The 18,929-nt window shown below is 39.1% G+C and overlaps 1 protein-coding gene across 2 annotated transcripts; it reads right to left on the bottom strand.

Annotated features, from left to right (window-relative positions):
• Positions 1–244: 244 nt before the first annotated feature.
• c1ql3a (complement component 1, q subcomponent-like 3a) lies at positions 245–14,088 on the bottom strand. 2 transcript variants are annotated; one of them, XM_020615312.1, is made up of 2 exons: positions 13,383–14,088; positions 245–2,246 (listed from the first exon to the last, which is right to left on the bottom strand). In XM_020615312.1, exons 1-2 carry the CDS (start codon positions 14,013–14,015, stop codon positions 2,103–2,105), a joined length of 777 nt encoding a protein of 258 aa, XP_020470968.1. In that variant the 5' UTR covers positions 14,016–14,088; the 3' UTR covers positions 245–2,102. The 2 variants fall into 2 exon arrangements, with proteins under 2 accessions (XP_020470968.1, XP_020470967.1); XM_020615311.1 differs by lacking the exon at positions 245–2,246 and adding an exon at positions 11,847–11,884 and having other exon boundaries at positions 13,425–14,088.
• Between the last annotated feature and the right edge of the window lie 4,841 nt (positions 14,089–18,929).

Raw genomic sequence — 18,929 nt, 5'->3', positions numbered from 1 at the left:
CACCTGTGCACAAATGTATACTCTCTGTGTGATTTACAAAGACAGTTTGCATATTTGTAAAATGTAATGGTTACTTGTACAAGGTGTGCCAGTTGTCTATTATAATACCATTATTTTTACTTCATAATTAAGAAGATGAATTGCAATAGAGAGACTTACTGTTAAAAACACAAATGTTCCCTGAGGATGTCTGGACAACAAACAAATCAACACAATTCACAGATGCAGTGTTGCTTCTGTCCATTTAATGATGACATTGTTTAGGTAACAGTACACAAGTAACTGTTGTAAGACAGAAGAAAAGTGCAAAGTCTGTATAATATTGCACACACCTGATACTGTATCTACCACACATATGCCTTTCACACCAATACACTGGTACTGTAAGGCTATAACGTTGAGACAATCAGATTACTGACTTAGAGTTAATTAATAGAATATTTTTAAATGATTTATTTTGTGCTCCTCTGTACATAAGGTAGACAGAAAAAATAAGAACACTTTGTATCACTACAGTATTTACACAATTCCAGTAACAGTGATCCACATTTTCTATCTTTAAGATACAACACTGATAAATTGTTCTCTACTTCTTCTGCATAATGCTTTTGCCTGTAATGACAAACAATGATCTATGCCCTGAAAGTAACTGACGTTCAGGGAATCCAGGCTTCTTTATTACATGTATTGTATTGACACCTCACCGTGCTCCATTACTTCACTGAAGGCACAGCATTATGAGTGAGTGACCTTCTAAACCAAAGGTTCAGTGGTCAGTTTCAGCAGCGAACGAAGAAAGCAAGTGGCTGTTTAGTGTCCGTTTCAACGACACTATCCATGTGAACACACTTACTATATAACCAGTGTTAAAGGATAACTTCTTTTTTTAACCTGCTGTATTTCCTCTAAAGGTGGGTATGGGGACAATATAGCTAATGCTAATTTTGCTATCATTACCTCTATTGTAGAGGTCCAAAGAAACGAAAAGTCACATTAAAAGGCATCAATGGGGCAACTGGTTGGCCTCAGAGAGAGCTCTGAATAATCATGATTTCAGTCAAATCATTTCACATGCTTATCTCTGAGTCAGAAGGAAAGCAAATACTAGCTACAGCCATCTGAGAGAGCCATTACAGCCTACCTGATAAGTCATCAGGTCTAGCTCACCCAGATGTATATTCCTTTGTAGTTGGCTACCCCAGGCCAAATATTGTATTTGCTTTCCAACATGTCATAAATTTAAACTTACACGTCTGCTCTGATGATTTCTATCAGTTCTAAAACTAGTCTATAGATGCAGTGCTGCCAATAGCTGAACAGGCAGCAGAAGAAATAAGCATCATCTGTGGGTTAAGTGTACTGTGTTAGTATCTGCTACCCGCCATCACCTGAATGCACATTTAAGAGTGTGGGCATTGGGACAGAGCCTCACTTTCAGTCCAAATTTTTTTTTTTCCAAAAACAGTTGTCAGATGTTCAGCATGTCTGCCCTCACTTCCTTCTTCCACTTACTGTTTCCCTGAACGCCATCAGAAAAAAAAAACTCATCAGGGGCCTCAGCTACAGTCATGTTTTCACATACAATTTATTAAACATGTTCCCTAAATTTTGGCATAAATCAACAAATATTTCTGTGTTATTATCACCATGATTATAGTTTATTATAATAGGTGCTGCACAAAATCATCAGAGGGCCAATTACCTGGCAGTAATTGACATTCATTCTTTTTACTTTTCCCACACCCCCGACACATGCACGCACACAAACGTTTTCCTCTTCCCTTTACCGCCATCATTTCATGTCAGCGCTACATTAACAGAAAGACATCACATTCAAGTGTGATGTAATGGTTTCAAAAGAGGATGTGACTCTATCCCACACTGTAACAAACCAGCCATTTCATTGATGTCACTGTCAAAAGTCACTTCCACTGTGGCAGAATGTAAAAGATAAAATGATACATGGGTTATAGAGGCTGATTTATATTGGTTTCTCCACACGTTTAAAAGTGTAAGTCTAAGCATCTTACTTGCAGAGGAAAATGTGTAGAAGGACAGGACCATCGGGCCTAAAATAGCTGAGGGAACAAATATGTTGCTGTCTAGTCAGCATAGATGATGAATCCAGAAAAGGTGCTGTACTTGTTGTTGTTGCCTCCATGAGCTTTCCCTCCGTCTAGTTTAATGTAGACCTCATCTCCTGGCTCCAGATGTAGCACAGCGCTGTTACTGGCATAGTCATAATTCTGGTATGGCACTAGCACGCACCTGCAGCAATGCACACACAAGCACACAAGCGTGCACAAATCATGCACATTAAGTGAACATATCAAAAACTCAAGAAGTTTAAAGCCCTGCTTTAGAATTAGGACATTTACAGCATGAAGCTGTTGCACCCTGTTTACATCGGACCCTTTCAGACCATATTTCATTCAGTGATTGATTTGGTGAATGCATAGAATTTCACAGACTCTGAGTTGAGCTTTGCACGCAGTGACAACGCTTGTAGCTGAAAATGAAGTGGTGGAACAGTTCCACAAGACACTAAGAAAAAATCAGTCAAAGCAGACAAAGTGCTCATGCTGATCGGCTCACTGACAGATTTGCTATTCTCAGAGCCTTGTGAGTAATTAGCAACGTAAAATTTATGCCAGAGGTGTCAGAAGAGAAAAGACTAACAAAAAGGAAATGCCATAGGTTCAATACAGATATCATTTTTGGGAGCTGAGTTATGTTGTATGCTATATGATTAAGACATATAGCAAAGCTCCCAGCTTCTCTCTGGGGACCTTAGCTGTAAGTCATAACCCTCTTTATCCCTACATGTCTTGTTTCTGTCTCTACAATCACTATCAATAAAGGCAAAGTAACAAAAATAAATTAATAATTTCTTTATCTGGAACATATTAATAGTCTAAAGATAACATGGCACTCATCTTATGAACAAAGTTAAAATGCCTTTAATTGGTACGTTCAATGAATAAAGTATTTAAAAAGTAACTTCAATACATTTCAGCATCTAGTCTTCCTCAGCAAGTAACAACACATGACAAACAGCCCAAGTGAAACATATGCAAGTAAGTAACACTAATGAACAACAGGTGAAGTTGTTTAGTCATCAAGACATCACCAGTCTGGTGAGACAGCTAGCACGTCCCTCCTTTGTGAAGAAAAGGGGAGGGGCAGAAACAAAATTAAGATACTGTATTCACGTATAATATAACTGCAAATACCTAAAAGGAAAATCAGCACAAATGAACCAAATAAACCAGTCATAAATAATGTGTTAAATCTAAATCTTCATTAAGGCCCAGATATTGAGTGGCCTTAAGAGTAAATATTCAAAAACTTCATATGTATGGGCAAGGGGGAAAATGACTGTGTTTGATTCTTCTAAACATCCATTTTCGGATAAGATAATTTACTGGAGAAGATGCTAATGGTGTGATATTAATCTGGGAAGATTTGTTGTCCTTTCATCAGTACCTCGATAAAACTAATCAAAATATAAAACTCTCTTTAGAGTACAATATTGAACTTATTCACTTTTTGGGCTTAGAAATTTCTAAGGATAAAGAAGAACACTCTACTGTTTACAGAAAACCCACAGCCCATAATTTGTGATAATGAAGATGATTTGATCAGAAAGCTGAGGAGATGGAGGATTGCTTTATTCAAAAAGGTTGTGAAAAATCAGTCATCCAAAAGAAAAGGAGGAAAGCCAAGGATTTACAATGTCAGGATCTTCTACAAGAAGGAAATTCTAGACAAATCAGCAAAGAGTTTTCTTCTCCGCTAAGTTTAACACAGAAGCATATAAAATTAAAAATAGCATCAAAAAGAATTGGAATATACTTCAATGTGATGCTACATTTGAACAGATTTTTACAGGACTCCCTATATTTAGTTTTAAACATTCACCTACTTTAAGTGATAAACTTATACATAGTTATTTACCTGCGGATCCTAAAACTACCTGGCTTCGCTCTAAACCTGTAGGATGTTTTCACTATGGTCCTTGTAGTCACTGCCCTAATGTTCTAAAATGTAAAACCTTTCCAAGTATTTGTGATGATAATACTAATGAAATAAGACATTTCATTAATTGTAAGATGACATTTGCTATAAACAAATTAGTGTCCTCTTTGCAGAGTTTTTTTTATATATATACAAAGAACAAAACGAAGATTATAAGCTAGGTTTGCAGAATATAAATATGCAATGAGGACTGTGAATGAAGACTATCTCATAGCATGATACTTTAAAAAGAAACATAATAGGAACCCATCTATTCTGAAAACTATAGGCATTGATCATACTTCAGAATCTATAAAGGGGATAGAATTAAATTACTTAATTGGGGGAATGTTTCGGAGTATTCAAGCTTAAGGCCGCTCAATATCTGGGCCTTAATGAAGATTTAGATTTAACACATTATTTATGACTGGTTTATTTGGTTCATTTATGCTGATTTTTCTGTTAGGTGTTTGCAGTTATATTATACGTGTATATCTTTTCGTTTCTGCCCCTCCCCTTTTCTTCACAAAGGAGGGACGTGCTAGCTGTCTCACCAGACTGGTGATGTCTTGATGACTAAACGACTTCACCTGTTGTTCATTAGTGTTACTTACTTGCATATGTTTCACTTGGACTGTTTGTCATGTGTTGTTACTTGCTGAGGAAGACTAGATGCTGAAATGTGTTGAAGTTACTATTTAAATACCTTGGACATTGAGCATGCCAATTAAAGGCATTTTAACTTTGTTCATAAGATGAGTGCTTCAGTATCTTTTGTTTGTTGATCTCCAAAGCTTCATGCCCATTACCTTTTTTTGTCTGACTTCAGAACACTAGTTCCAAGAAGCTCTCCTTTTCTTCTGCTTTTTTATATTAATAGACTATAAGTTTCAGCAGCTAAATGAGTAAAAACTGTTTGGTTAGTGTTACGGTTAAGGTCAGCAACTTATACAAACACATACACAAACATTAGAGATGTAATCAACTATATCAAAGGACATGATGTGGAGAGTGAAATATACCAATGACTCAAACTGTGCGTGATGGGTTAAAGGTTTCTTAATGCACCTTGATAAACAGAGTCAGGAAGTCAGCACATTACAGATATAAGCAGGAGTCTGACCGTTCAAAGCCTTAAAACAAGCAGTAAAGTCTTAAGGCAGGACATGGCAGCTGTTTTAGATAAAACACCCAGACTAGATGAGAGATTATAAATTCTACTAGTGCTAGGGCCAGAAAGTGTAATTGTAATTATTTTAAAGTTGGTATCAATGAACTGCAGGGAAATATTTGACATCCAATATTATATTTCTGCAAGGTCAGGCATAACACCAGAAACCAATGCTACCGGGCTTTAAAGGGACCTACAGAGGTGTATCATTTGCATAGCAATAAAATTTTTCTGCCACTTGATGAATGGTCATCATTTGAATCAGTTGTGTTGAAGCTGCTTTTGCTAAAGTTTTGAATAAAAATGAGAGTTCAGAGATGGATCTAAAATTGCTTGCAACGGATCTAAGTAGGGGTTCTTTAAAAGGTAGTAAACAGTGACGTGCTTAAAACTGGAGGGAAAAAAGTCAGAGGACAAAGAGCAAGTAATAGCTAAAATATCTGGACCAATTGTCTGCAATTCTGCTTTTAAAAACCAAGTGGAAATCCTGTCTGAAGGGCAGGTAGAAGATTTTGAACATGCAACATGTTCCAGGGTTGTCACAGAGATTTCACTGAAGTGCGTCAGTGCTGAAGATGGGCAGGCATCAACATCAAGCTTTTCTCTATTATTATGATTAATGTGCTGCTGGGGTATGAATATAATTTGGATGTCACTAGTCGGCTGATTTCAGGGCTCTAACTGAACGTAGTGCAGTGTAACATCACAGTGTGAAGTACCCACAGACCTTAAAATAGTTGTGCCCACTCTGTGTAACAAAAGACTGCTGCTCTGTTGGAACATAGTGCTGCTGTGACAGCTCAGATCTTCCATGACTTCTGTTTTACACCTAACCAGAGTGAAATCAGAGCAATGAAGAAGCTTTATACTGAGGACAACATGGAGAAAATTATGGCAAAGAAAAACATATGAAGTGATGTACCACACATACTTCACATGCACGAGCTCTTGGGTTCAATCCCCAGCATATCTTAGTGTGTTTTAACTGGTCTGTCACTCCAAGAATGAGTTTATAATGTGGTCAGTCTGCTTCATTAATGTAATCTCGCTTTTTTTAACCTGCAAAATCGAAACATGGAGGAAAAAACAGGCCTGTCTTAGAGGACACATGAGAAGAGGGGCAAAGGAAAGAAGAAGAGCACAAACCACACAGATCAACAGGGTGGCTGAGATGCACAGAATATCACTATGTAAAAAAAAAAAATCTGATCCATAGAAGTATTTCAGAGAAGGTGTATGATTTTGTTCGATGGCTTGTATTCATTACTCTGTCATGTTTTTAAACTGTCTCATACAGGCCTACCATCTGAGGCACTCTCTTGTCTGTAGTTCACTCACAGAAGCTAATATACAGTATATTGTGGTCACTTGCAATACCAGAGAAATACATGTTTTTAGTTAGGCAAAGGCTGAGTTCTGTGGAAAACTACCAGCTCTGCTGATTGTGCTGCTGTTTGTTTATCTGTGAAATCAATGCCTGAGTTGCTGGTAACAGAACAGAAAGGAACAGTGTCACAATTATCTGACCAGCTCCTGGCAGCAGCTGGAAGAAACATCTCTTATCCACAGTCGTCACTCTCATCTGTTGATCCTGTTTAGAGAATTTTTTAAATCCAAACTTTGATACTTTGATATAAAATAATCTTTACACCTGATTAAGAGTATTATTTATTGTTATATTTTTTGGCATTGCATTAATTTAATGCTTTTAAACAGGTACTAAAAATTGCACAGTGCTACAGTACTTGCACTGCATAAACATAACTTCAACAGCAACACAAAACCCAGCTAAACTTATTTAGGAGGCAGGAAACCAAACGGATGCAAGCACAAAAACTGAATTACTGTCTGACATAAATTACAGAAACGGAGTTTAACTTTGCATCTTTACCAGTATTTACCTGAGTGCCTCCTTTGTGGCAACTCTATTCTCTACCATTAAGTGCATTTTGACTATGTCCCTTATTATTGCAGTTACTGTGTAAGAATACAGATACCCAGAAAGAGAGATAGTTGGCTGAACACAGCAACTTTGACACGTTACATCCTATCTCCTACCAGCAGTCTGTGGTGGGTTTGTTTAATTAGTAAAATTCACATCTATTTTTAGTTTAACCTAAAATTTAAAACTACTTTTTGCACTTCTGAAGCTGTTGTTTTACAATCATCTTAATCTTAATGGCTTTGTCCAGGACAACAAACTCCTGGCATTTTGAAAGAGATACAACTGAAGCACACTGATCTTATACTACTAAAACACACTGCTTCCTGGTTGCCTAAGCAGCCCATGGGCTTTTTTTCTGCTGTGGTTACTGTGCACAGTGGTCAAACTCTACAAATAACAAATACTGTATGTTACTCATCCATGCACATGGATTAAAAAAAACAATATAAAACCTTTCATAAACTGTAGTAGCATACATGCTGAACTGTCCCTACAGCTTGGTGCATACTGGACAAACAGAGAGACCTTTTAAAGACTTGTATTTCTGAACATAAAACTGCAGTACAAAGGGAAAATATAGAATATACTATGGCAAACCGTGGTTCTGCAGCCTCATCTAAATTTGGGGTATTGAAAATATTTCACCTTCCCCTAGAGGTAGAGGGAGACATTGTGAATACACTGCTTCGAAGAGAGGCATACTGGATTCACACCCAGTTGAACCTTAATTTGCCATGCTTTCTTTAAGTGATGAGCCAAATATGACCATATTATGGCTTTATTTTGAAGTCATTATTGAATATGTATGAATTTTTCCTTATGTACTGTATTTGTGCATGTGTTTTAATGTTTGCCTTGTTGCTGAGATGTGTTGCTTCTACACATGGGCTCTGATCCCTGAGTTTGAACCTCTGTTGTCCAGTAAGAAGCTCACACCTATTCATGATTTAAGTATATATGGGTTTGCCCTATGCCTTTGTTCTGGCTGACTCTCATGAAGAACACACCACAGTGTTGAAATATTAGTCTGATTTGTTTGCACCATTAAATGCAGCAAATCAGTCAGTGTGCTCCAGTCGTATCTCTTTTCATATGTTTGCTGCCCTGGATCTGAGAAGCACCTGACTCAGCTGCTGTTGGAATACCCACAGAGAACACCTTTCTTTCCAGCCATTTCCCCTCGTGGTCTATATAGACCAGTCTGACCCTTATTAATGCATTTTGGAAGAATTTGGACAGTTTATACCAGACCTTGTTACATGAGGTTTGAAAAATAGGTGATTTCAATAAGGCCTGTGATACACTAAGCAACTCCTTCCTGTCACTTATTGATGCTTTTGGTGCGTGCACCTACTCACTGCCTTAACACCCCTGACCTGATCTACCCAGTGGCTGCTGATCTGACTGTTTCTTCAGTCATATTAGTTGTGTCAGATCACTTTCTTGGCAAATGTAAAGCGACACTAGCCTGTCCTTGTAATGCTGGTCAACTTTAGCTGCTCTGGTGAGTGACTACCTGTGGTCCTGGCTCCTTTTGCTGTTGTGAAAGACCGTTGAAGATTGTACCATCTGTCACTATCAAAACCAGACAATCAAACAGGTCTGCACCCTAGATTACTGAAAAAATATATGGTCTTAAGCAGACCTGAAGGAAACTGGAACACAAATGGTGAGGATCAGAACTGGAAGTGTTCTAACTCCAACGGTAGGAGTGTACACTGAAATACAGGCATACCCTGTCTGCTGCTGGAGGTACACATTTGACTCACTTAACCAGTAACAATAAACACAATCCCAGGTTTCTTTTAGACACTGTGAAAAAACTCACACAAAAGCTCACTTTATTTATAGTGAAATGAGATTAGACCCAACCTCTGCTTAAAAAAAACACACACACACAATTTGAGTCAGAGTCTCCAATCAACAAGAAGTAACATTTCTTTTTTTTTCAAAAGTACTACAAAGAGCAGCAGCTTTCATCCCACCTATCAAACGATAATCTTTTTGAAACCTTTCGTGCAACCTTCAGGGCCTGTCACTTTACTGAAACTGCACTTGCAAAAGTGGTGAATGATCTTCTGCTTAAGATGGATTCAGATTCCACCTCTGTACTTGTAGGATCTTTCACCAGAGCTCTATTTTCAAGCCTCTTCTTTACTCTCTTTAAACTGTATTTTGCCCCTTGGCCAAATTACACACAGTCATGGAAATCATTTCCACTCCTACGACAGTGACTGTAAAAGCAGATGGTCCTTCTCAAATTATAAAATTAGAGGCTTGTTTGTCTGCTGTTCACAGCTTTTCAAAGCTGAATGTCACAAAATGTCCTGCTCAATTCAGATAAAAGTGAGAGACAACAGTTTGATCAGTGAACAGTCACTCTCTACAGCTGTGTGATTTCTCAAAGTCCAACAGCCAAGAATCTTGGAGTTACATTTGATCCTACCCTCTCTTTTGATCAGCACATTCAGGATGTCTCCACCTTTTTTCACCCTTGTAATGTTAACTAAAATTCAGTCTTTTCTACCCATGGCACATGCAGAGAACTCCTTGTATGTCATCCAGCCTCAATTATTAGCATGTTTTGTCCTCAGGCCTGCCACATACGAGTAATAAAAGTCTTCAGATGGTTCAGAATGATGCAGCTAGAATTTTAACTAATAAAATCTGACCATAGTGCACTAGTTTTAGTGTCCCTTCATTCCTATCCAGGTCACATAAGACTTTAAGGTGTTTCCAACGACATATAAAAACGTAAATGGGCATCACTGTTTATACCTGTCTGATCTCCTCAAACCTTATTCTGTGCTCTCCACTGTGAGAATGCATGGCTCCTGTCTGTCATGAGAGTTACAGTGAAGTCTGCAGATTAGTGTGTCCCCTTCTTCTGGAATAACTTCCCTGCTGATATCAGACACTTTACCTCTGTAGAGGCATTTCAATCCAAACTTAAAACTCATCTGTTCTGTAAGTGGCTTATTATTTGATTATGCCAGACCTTGTACCTGTTACTGGTCTCCCTCCAGCGATTTAGTCCCAGTCTCAGTTCAAACCTAGTTATGTACAGTCTAGTCCATGTTTTCCTGCCGAGGGGATTAGTGCAGATGTTTTTCAAAACCACCGCATCTCTCTAACCTTGTTAGTTTGTTCTTTTGAACACGAGCGTCCCAGCTGTGTACCTCTCTCTCTCTCTTGTCGTCTCTTTCACTCAGGCTTTCTGTGCTGGAGCATCAGGCATCCTGGGACCTCTCTCTATCTCTCCTCCTGGTGTTGGTGCCTCATTCCAGATTTTTTGAATCTAGATCTGTATCCTCCAGGACTCCCAGCCTCTTCCTTGCTTCTCATTGCCTTGTGTTCATAGTGTCAATGTCTCTCCTTTTAAGTGTTCAGAACACATTTTTATTCTTCCATATTTTTAGTTTGGTTTTGTTCTGATTACATGAATATTTCAGTATTAATATTGCTGAATACTTTCTTTCTTTTTCCATATATCAGAAAGTATGTAGTTATTATCTTTTATTCTACTGGTTAAGGATGACAAACTATTTTTGTTTTACAGTTGTAGTAGAGCAGTCACTATAACTTCGAGAGAAACTTGCATTTTTATAATCTCACTTAATAGAGGCAGTTAACTGTCAGATCTATCAACAGTTGTATGTGATAACTTTTATCTCAACCAAGTTAACATCAGATTATTAGAGTGCATGCATATTCACACTTTCACTCTGCTATCTCTAGTTTTATCTATGAAACTTTTTTCCTGATGAGGAAGTGCCTCTAAGCTACTTTTCATGCAGACAACTCATTTGCATTCTCTACCTGGTACTCTAGGAATTTCAAGAAAAAGGGCCTGATAATGAGCGACCCTACAGACTACTGCAGTAATGTGAAGTTGTGTCTGGCATTATGGTCCCACACAAACTTCAGACTTGGCACAAGATGCCTCTGCATTATTCCACAGACTTCAACAAGGACACAATTAATCTTAGGGGCTTTTTAGGTGTGGACCACTGCTATTGTTGTTATTGATTATACTTACATAGGAGCTAATAGATCTTCCTAAAAAAAAAAGCCTTATATGAAATAACTTCTGTCCTTCTGCCACACCTAACAGTATGGACTGAAATATTTATATACACTGAATTGACTGGCAGAAGTCTCCAGAGGTTGTTATAAACGTCTTTCCCAGTGTTTGCACTCTAAAATATTATCTCTGTTTCCAATGCATGTGATGTTTCATGATGCACTTTTTGGAAAACAGGTGAAAACTATGCTGATGGGTGTAATGTGTCTGTATTTGAAACAACATAAAATGCAGTTGATTGCTGATCTAGAAATGACTCAAATGATAGCGATTTTATAAAATGATTGAAATAAATAAAAACAAATTATTGTTAGAACTCAGACAATTGTTTGAGTAAATAGAGGTGACTTATTTCAGTTAAACCAAATGAATGGATTGTAAATCAAGGCAATGGGCAGTCTCAGTGTGTGTTGATCATTTACACAGAACTGTGTTTTTTGATGTCAAGTCTCTCAGCATTAGTCCCAATTGAAACATGTCTTTCAGCATCTGATTTGTCATGGCATGAAGCTCTGCTGGGTTAATCCCAAACATGTTTGCTGTGTTTGGCGCGGTCTGCAGCAGCATTACAGCAGCAGGCTGACAGGCAGGAGGGATGTGCTTGGTGGAGCGACACTGCAACCCTGGTTTGCCCCCGAGATTAGATCTGCTGCTGACAGCCTGATCACTACAGAGATGCACAGAGAGCAGGACAGTGATGGAACAAACACTGCAGAGGAGACACCAGGCAGCAAAGGGACTTTCAAGGTCCTTAGGCATTATTTTTGCATCGTTATCATTATTATCATTTTTTATTAGTCATTAGTTATAGTTGTAACAGTGAATGTAGAATATAGTATTGTATTATTTTGGTTTTGTTTATTTGTTTGATTTTGCTTTTGCAGTAGTTGAAAAGAATTATTGTACTTTACATTTGGTAACTGTCCCATAACATGCAGGAAACTATTTGTTGTTACAGAAAATGTTGTGAAAATCACAAACGAACAGATGTGTAGAAGTATCTCAAAAGCAAAACAAGCATTTTTTTTCTCATTAAATTGAAATAAACATAACATAATGTTATTTTCAGGTATATTCCAAAAACTAACCAATCAAATTGGAATGAAGCTGGCACACAGGAACCTTAGTGGAATGCTACAGTAACATTTGGAGTTTACTACAGAGTGACTGCAAAATGTATATTTATCTAAACTATATATTCATTTTTAATTTATTGAATTTGATTTGAATGTCATACATAGATAAATAAATATCTTCAATAATCCAGAAAAGGGAGATTCTGGTTACAGTAGCAGATATAGATTATAAGTAAATGAAATATATACATATATACATGAGTAAAGAATAAGTAGAACAGAAAATGGGTTAATATATACTGTAATATACACAATAAACACATTCTAAATAAAATAAATGATATAGTAAAAAACAGAGTAATGTATTCTTTAGAATAGAAACCTGTTAGGTACAATGACGTATGAAGACATTTACAGTTTTGAATATTTGTACAATGTGCTGTTGCTAGTTTACCTAAAATATATATTCACTGCGATTACTGGGTGAGAAGAAGAAGGAAAAGACGGAGAAATGTTCATTTAAACCTCCTGAGTTCACAGAGAAATTGCCACTCCACTCTTGTTTTGATTTAATGAAAGTTGCAAACAGTTCCAAAGAAATCAGATTAAATGAAGATCATATATCAAAGGTACAATTGCCCAATGGGCCCTGGTAGCACAGCTGTCCTGAGGAATTCAGCTTACAGGTCGACAGGCAGTTCAGCGGAACTAGTCTAACATTTAGACAACTATCGGGACTCAGGATGTTCAAACTTCTACTCAGTGACAGGAGGATATTCCTACTATCACAGAAGTAACTAGGCTACCACTCTGTGTCCCATTTACCCCATCAGCCCATATAGTTCATTGAGCAGGCTTTACATCTTATGTTTCTCATTCCCCCCTTTTTGGTACCAGCCCCTTGTACAAATGTTTGTGTCCACCAACGCACGGACAGACTCCCGTTTGTCACTGTGTTGTTAGATCAGTCTTACACCTGCTGCCTAATCTGCTGAGTGACACCTCTAGATGTTGTCCTATTTTATGGTGCTTTGGCATTAATAATAACAGCTGCTATATGGAGATTAACTGGGGTGGAAAGCGTTAAACTGTGTCGTGAATGTGTGCTACTACAATTGGAGTTTGTGTTACCTGGTTGTTTTTGCACAGATCAGCCCACATGCTAGTGCCGTCTCCTCCGCGCATCAGGACGTGGTAAATGAAGAAATAAATCCCGGGGATGGAACACGTGAACTTCCCGGTGGTCGGATCATAGTGGTTTCCCAAGTTGGTGACGACGTCGTCAAACTTGAGCACCTCGTAGCCCTCGTGTTGCTTTTTCAGCCCTGCGTAAAAGGCGATCTTGGGCACGGTGCTGTAGGTGGCCGCGCTAATTGCACCGGCAGCTGCGCTGGATCCCGGAGGTCCTGGCAAACCAGGTCTACCCGGTTCACCTTTCTCTCCTGGCGGCCCCATTGGGCCAGGTGGTCCAGGCTCACCGGGAGGTCCCCTTGGACCTGCCTTACCCGGCCGTCCCGGTTCGCCTTTCGGACCTTGGATAAATGTGGGTAAAGAATGCACCAGGCTGTTGTCTCGGACCGTGTCCGCTGTGGCGGTGCTGGTGGGAGATTTGGTGCCGTACGGGTCGCACACCATCCGACAGGTACCGAGCATCTCGTAGTGCGCCGCTGTTCCCGCTGAGTTTACCAGAACTGGGATGAGGATGACCAGCACCAGAACCATAACGACCCCCAGGACCCCCGCCCCCCCCAGCCGCTTCCTGCCGACCAGCCGCGTCAGCGCAGGATGATCCTGGTGTCTGTAACTCTTAAAAGAAAAAAATGTAGCAGAGCTACACTTAGTTGGTATAATTAACTTTTTAAAGCCGAGCCCCCCTCCCCTCAGTGTCCTCGTCTCTCTCCTCTCCACACTTTTTCTGCTGATGCACTGCTTATTCAAGTCTCTCTGAAAGTTCAGCCCTGTACTGCTTGGTGATTTTCAAAGCGCTGGATTCAGCATATCTGAGACGCTCGCAAATCCAAACATGGGGCCTGGCTTCTCTTTGATCCACAAGTCCTGAACCAAAGTGTTTGTACAGCAGCGGAACTCTTAGGGCGGATCAGGACCAGTTAGACTCTCCTCTGAAACAGAGCTTTCCAAGAGTCATGAGCCAGAGAGCAAAGAAGAGAGAGAGACAGAGGGAGAGAGAGAGAACGGATAAATGAGATGATGCTCTGTCATCCAATAGAAAGAGGATCCAAATGTGGGGATGTGGTTCATTGCAATCTGTGGAATCTGAATCCAGTGTTAAATTCACTTATCTAATTCTTTATCTTATCTCTTAAAGGATAAGGCCGGTGATTTTTATTTTTTGCTTGTTTTCACAAATCTCAGACCAGCAATGAGTTTTATGGCTGTGAATCCAAAACCTGGTTTAGCTTATTCGTCTGTGCAGACCTCCACTGTTGTTCAAAAACTATTAAAAACACACCAGTGAGTCACAAGGTTGAACAGAGTGACATGTTTCCTCTTCACAAACGGCATGTAGGCTGAGAATGACCATCACTTTTTACAATCTCTGAAGTGAGAACGAGTCAGCTGTGCATGCTTGGGATTTCTGCTCTGGATTTAGTTCCTGTATGTGTTGAGGAAAAAAACGGGAAAAAAAAAATTCACCAGTTTCATCCCTTAAAATAGTTTGTTTGGTGGGAAAAGATGATAACTATTTAGTTCCCTCAGTATCAAATCTAAACCACAGAGGTTCTACTGGGCTGAAAGAGCAGAGGTCTTTCACCACACTTTTAGTCACTGCTCTGTGACATTAACTCTGTCCACACTGGTTTTCCCATTTCCTCAATCTGATGAAAATGAGGATTGCCCATCACTGGGAAGCTGTGCTGCAGCTGCATAAGTAAGACAACACAACACAACAATCATTACTTTTTCTGCAGGATGCCCTTAATGTGACATGAAGGTGAAGAAGCTCACTGCTGCACAGAATCCTAGGACTCACACAACACGGTATAATACAGCAGTGTACTGAAGCCAACCTCTCGTCCTCCTCAAGTTTACCAAATCTAATCTAAGATTCAGTAATGGCTTTGTGGACTATGATTCTGGTACCGGGTCCGGAGCCAGAATCATTTATGGGAACCCATCCCCAGTCAAATGTAATCCTCATTCAGATTAACAGACAAATAAAAAGGAAGTTAAAGTTCTAATAGATATAGAAAATAGCTAAAAATGATCAGTGAAATTATACAAGGAAAGAGCAGTTTGTGTTAACATGCTGCATATACTGTACATAGTTTAGGCAAACCCTAACACATTTTAAGGCATTAATCCATTGAGCTCACAGGAAAACAGTCAACATTTTAAGTTATTTAAGTCAGTTTCTTACTTAATTGTTAAAAATGGGATATGAAAGATTTCCACAATAAATGCTAGAAGAAAAGAAATGGATAACAAGGCACAACAGTGGACAGTCCTTCACCACACCACCAGGCAGCCACCTAATGGCAAACATGTGTATGTGCAGCTAAAAGCCAAACATCCAAGGTTGTTTTACTGTAATATGTCAGTAATGTTTGCCCAATCCTATAGAAAAATCCTGTTGCAGCTAAAAAAATATGGTGATATCAAGTATCATTTAGTCATGTTTCTTAAATGCTGATTTTGTACAAGCATGAGATTATAATAAATGATTAAATGATGGTCAGAGTGGCCTTCATGCATTGCTGGTAATAATTCAGCTTCAAAATGTTACAGATGTGGAAATATGTGCTTATAGTACAATGTTACCAGTGAATTATGTTGTATTCACACAAAAAAACACAAATACATTTGTGCCATCTGGCTTTGTGCCCTGGTTACTTTGTAAAATTTCATAGCAGCTGGTGTATGTTTCAAGAATGTTGAAGGAGTAGACTGCTGATTTTGAAATGAAGAGAGCCTTTGGAGACTCTGCGACATTATTAAGGCTGCAGATGACAATTCTTTTTTGTTAGCAATAAATCTGCTTATCATTTTGACAATTAATCAATTATGGTTCAATCAAAACAGAGAAAAAATAACTTCCCTCAGCCAAAGCTGCTGTGTTCAGGTTGTCTTTTTATTCAACCAGCAATCCCAAGCCTAGAGATATTCACTTTACTATCAGGTATGACAAAGAAAATCATCACATCCTCACATTTGGGAAGCTACAGCCTGTGGAATTTGGGCATTTTTTGTGACTAATCAGTTAAGTGACTAATCATTGCAGCTCTAGAAAATGTTTTATTTTTTACATTTAGGTAAATTAACTCTGATATTTTTTACAAAACAAAGGTCAGAGCTTACCGCTACAAAAGAAAAGTGTCCTCACAGTTCAATGTACTGCAGCTGGAGTCTTTATTTTCTATATCCAAGAGCAATATTTGTTAAAATGTATTAAAAATATTTTTATTACAGTGATAAAAGAACATTATTAGATTTACTAACCTGTCATTACTTGAGTTTCATATGTCAGAAGTGTTGTTCTGTTTGTGTAGCCTTTTTGTTTTTATTGAACTGTTGTTGTACATCTGCACTCACAAACCTACAGAGCCAAAACACTATGCAGACACCTAGACAGTTATTTGACCTATTTTGTGTTAATGTGTGCCAGCTTTTGTTAATTGCATTTTCTGTGTTTAAAACATAAATAGGAATTATTCATTTATAACAGGTATGTTGACAAATTGTTGGTGTGTACTTTTAGTGTCTCAGATTTCAACAAATGTTGTTTGATTATTAACTTAAAACCCTATAAAGCCATTTGTATATTTGATATGCAAGCTTCTGAGCAGATCGCCAAAAATGCCCCATGTTATCAAATGTGATACAAACAAAATAAAAATATTCTAAATAATATGGCACATTTATTTCTATATGCCTGAAATGTCTGTCTATGCATACATGGCAAATAAAAATCTTGGATTTTGAATATTGAATTTTCTTTTGGATTTTGTTAAAAGGTTTAATAAACATCTCATGTCCAAAAAAGTTGACTGTTCTGGCTAGTTTTTGATGTGTTAAGCTTTACAGGGTTAATTGGTAATTTTTAAAAAAATTTTTATTTATGTATTTTTAGTTTGTTATTGCAACTAAATGATTTGTTAAAGGTTATTTTATTGTACTGAATTAGGGGAGAAGCACAGTCAGGAGCTCAGCACTCAGGGAAATGAAGCCAGCTCTCACGTGACCCTATGGTGCATTCCAGTTGAGTTTGGAAGTCGGTATTTCCAAGTTCCCAGTTGGAAATTTCAGCTGGAACATCCTCTGAAGTCAGATTTCTGACTTCAGTGTGAACTTCACCAACCCCAACTTCAAAATCCAAGATGCAGATCTTTCCGTGCATCAAGGTCAAAGGTCAAAGTGTTTGTTTGTTATATGCACAGTTAGGAAACGTGTTTCCCTGTACAATGAAATTCTTACTTTGCCGTCCACATGAATGCCACACAATACAAATGAAATATAAAGCAGATGAGCAATAACACATCTAAATAGGTAGTAAAATCACAAATCTAAGGCACTTTAAAGCAGCAAAGAGTTTTTTAATGTAGAGGTTCTGTATTTCACACTTGTGAGCCTCCGACCGGAGGGTAGGGGTATGAGGGGAGGGGTGAGGTCCTTGAGGATGGAGGCAGCTTTCCTACGCACCCTGCGGTGGTAAATGCTCTGCAGAGAGGGCAGTGGAGTCCTAGTGATCTTCTCCACAGTCTTTACCACTCTCTGCAGGCGCTTGCGGTCCATAGCAGTAGTGCTGCCATACCAGACAGTGATGCAGCTGGTCAAGATGCTCTCAATGATGCAGCTGTAGAAGTTGAAAAGGATCCTAGGTGACATGCCAAACCTCCTCAGCCTCCTCAGGAAGTACAGCCGCCATTGGGCCTTCTTGACCAGCTGTGTAGTGTTATGTGTCCATGTGAGGTCCTCACTGATGTGGACACCCAGGTATTTGAAGCTGCTCACCCTCTCCACTTCGAGCCCCCGGATGAGCAGTGGTCGATGAGATCTCCTCTCCTTCCTCATGTCCACTATTATCTCCTTCGTCTTGTCTGTGTTGAGGCTGAGATTATTGTCCTTGCACCATGACACCAGACCAGCCACCTCCCTCCTGTAGGCTGCTTTGTCCCTGCCAGTGATGTGACCTATCACTGCAGTGTTGTCCACGAACTTTAGGATGATGTTGTCTTTGTGGGAGGCGACACAGTTGTGGGTGAACAGGGTGTAGAGGACGGGACTGAGGACACATCCCTGTGGGGTGCCGATGTTTGTGATAATGCTGGCTGAAGTCCTATTGCCAATCATGACAGTCTGGGGTCTGCCAGTCAAAGTCCAGGAGCCAGTCACAGAGGGTGGGGTGCAGACCAAGTGTGGACAGTTTGTGGAGGATAACTGTGTTGAAGGCGGAGCTGTAATCAATGAAGAGTATCCTGATGTAGGAGTCTCCATTTTCCAGGTGAGAAAGGGAATAGGGGAGAGCAGCCACGATGGCGTCTGAGGTGGCCCTGTTGGGCCGGAAGACATATTGCATGTGGCCCAGGGTGTCCGGTATACTGCTCTGAATGTGGGCCAGCACCACTCTCTCAAAGCACTTCATAATGATTGGGGTGAGTGCCACTGGCCTGTAGTCGT

This window comes from Monopterus albus, unplaced genomic scaffold, assembly GCF_001952655.1.
Source record: "Monopterus albus unplaced genomic scaffold, M_albus_1.0 scaffold162.1, whole genome shotgun sequence".
NCBI lineage: Eukaryota > Metazoa > Chordata > Actinopteri > Synbranchiformes > Synbranchidae > Monopterus > Monopterus albus.
This window is presented reverse-complemented; position numbering and strand designations above follow the sequence as displayed.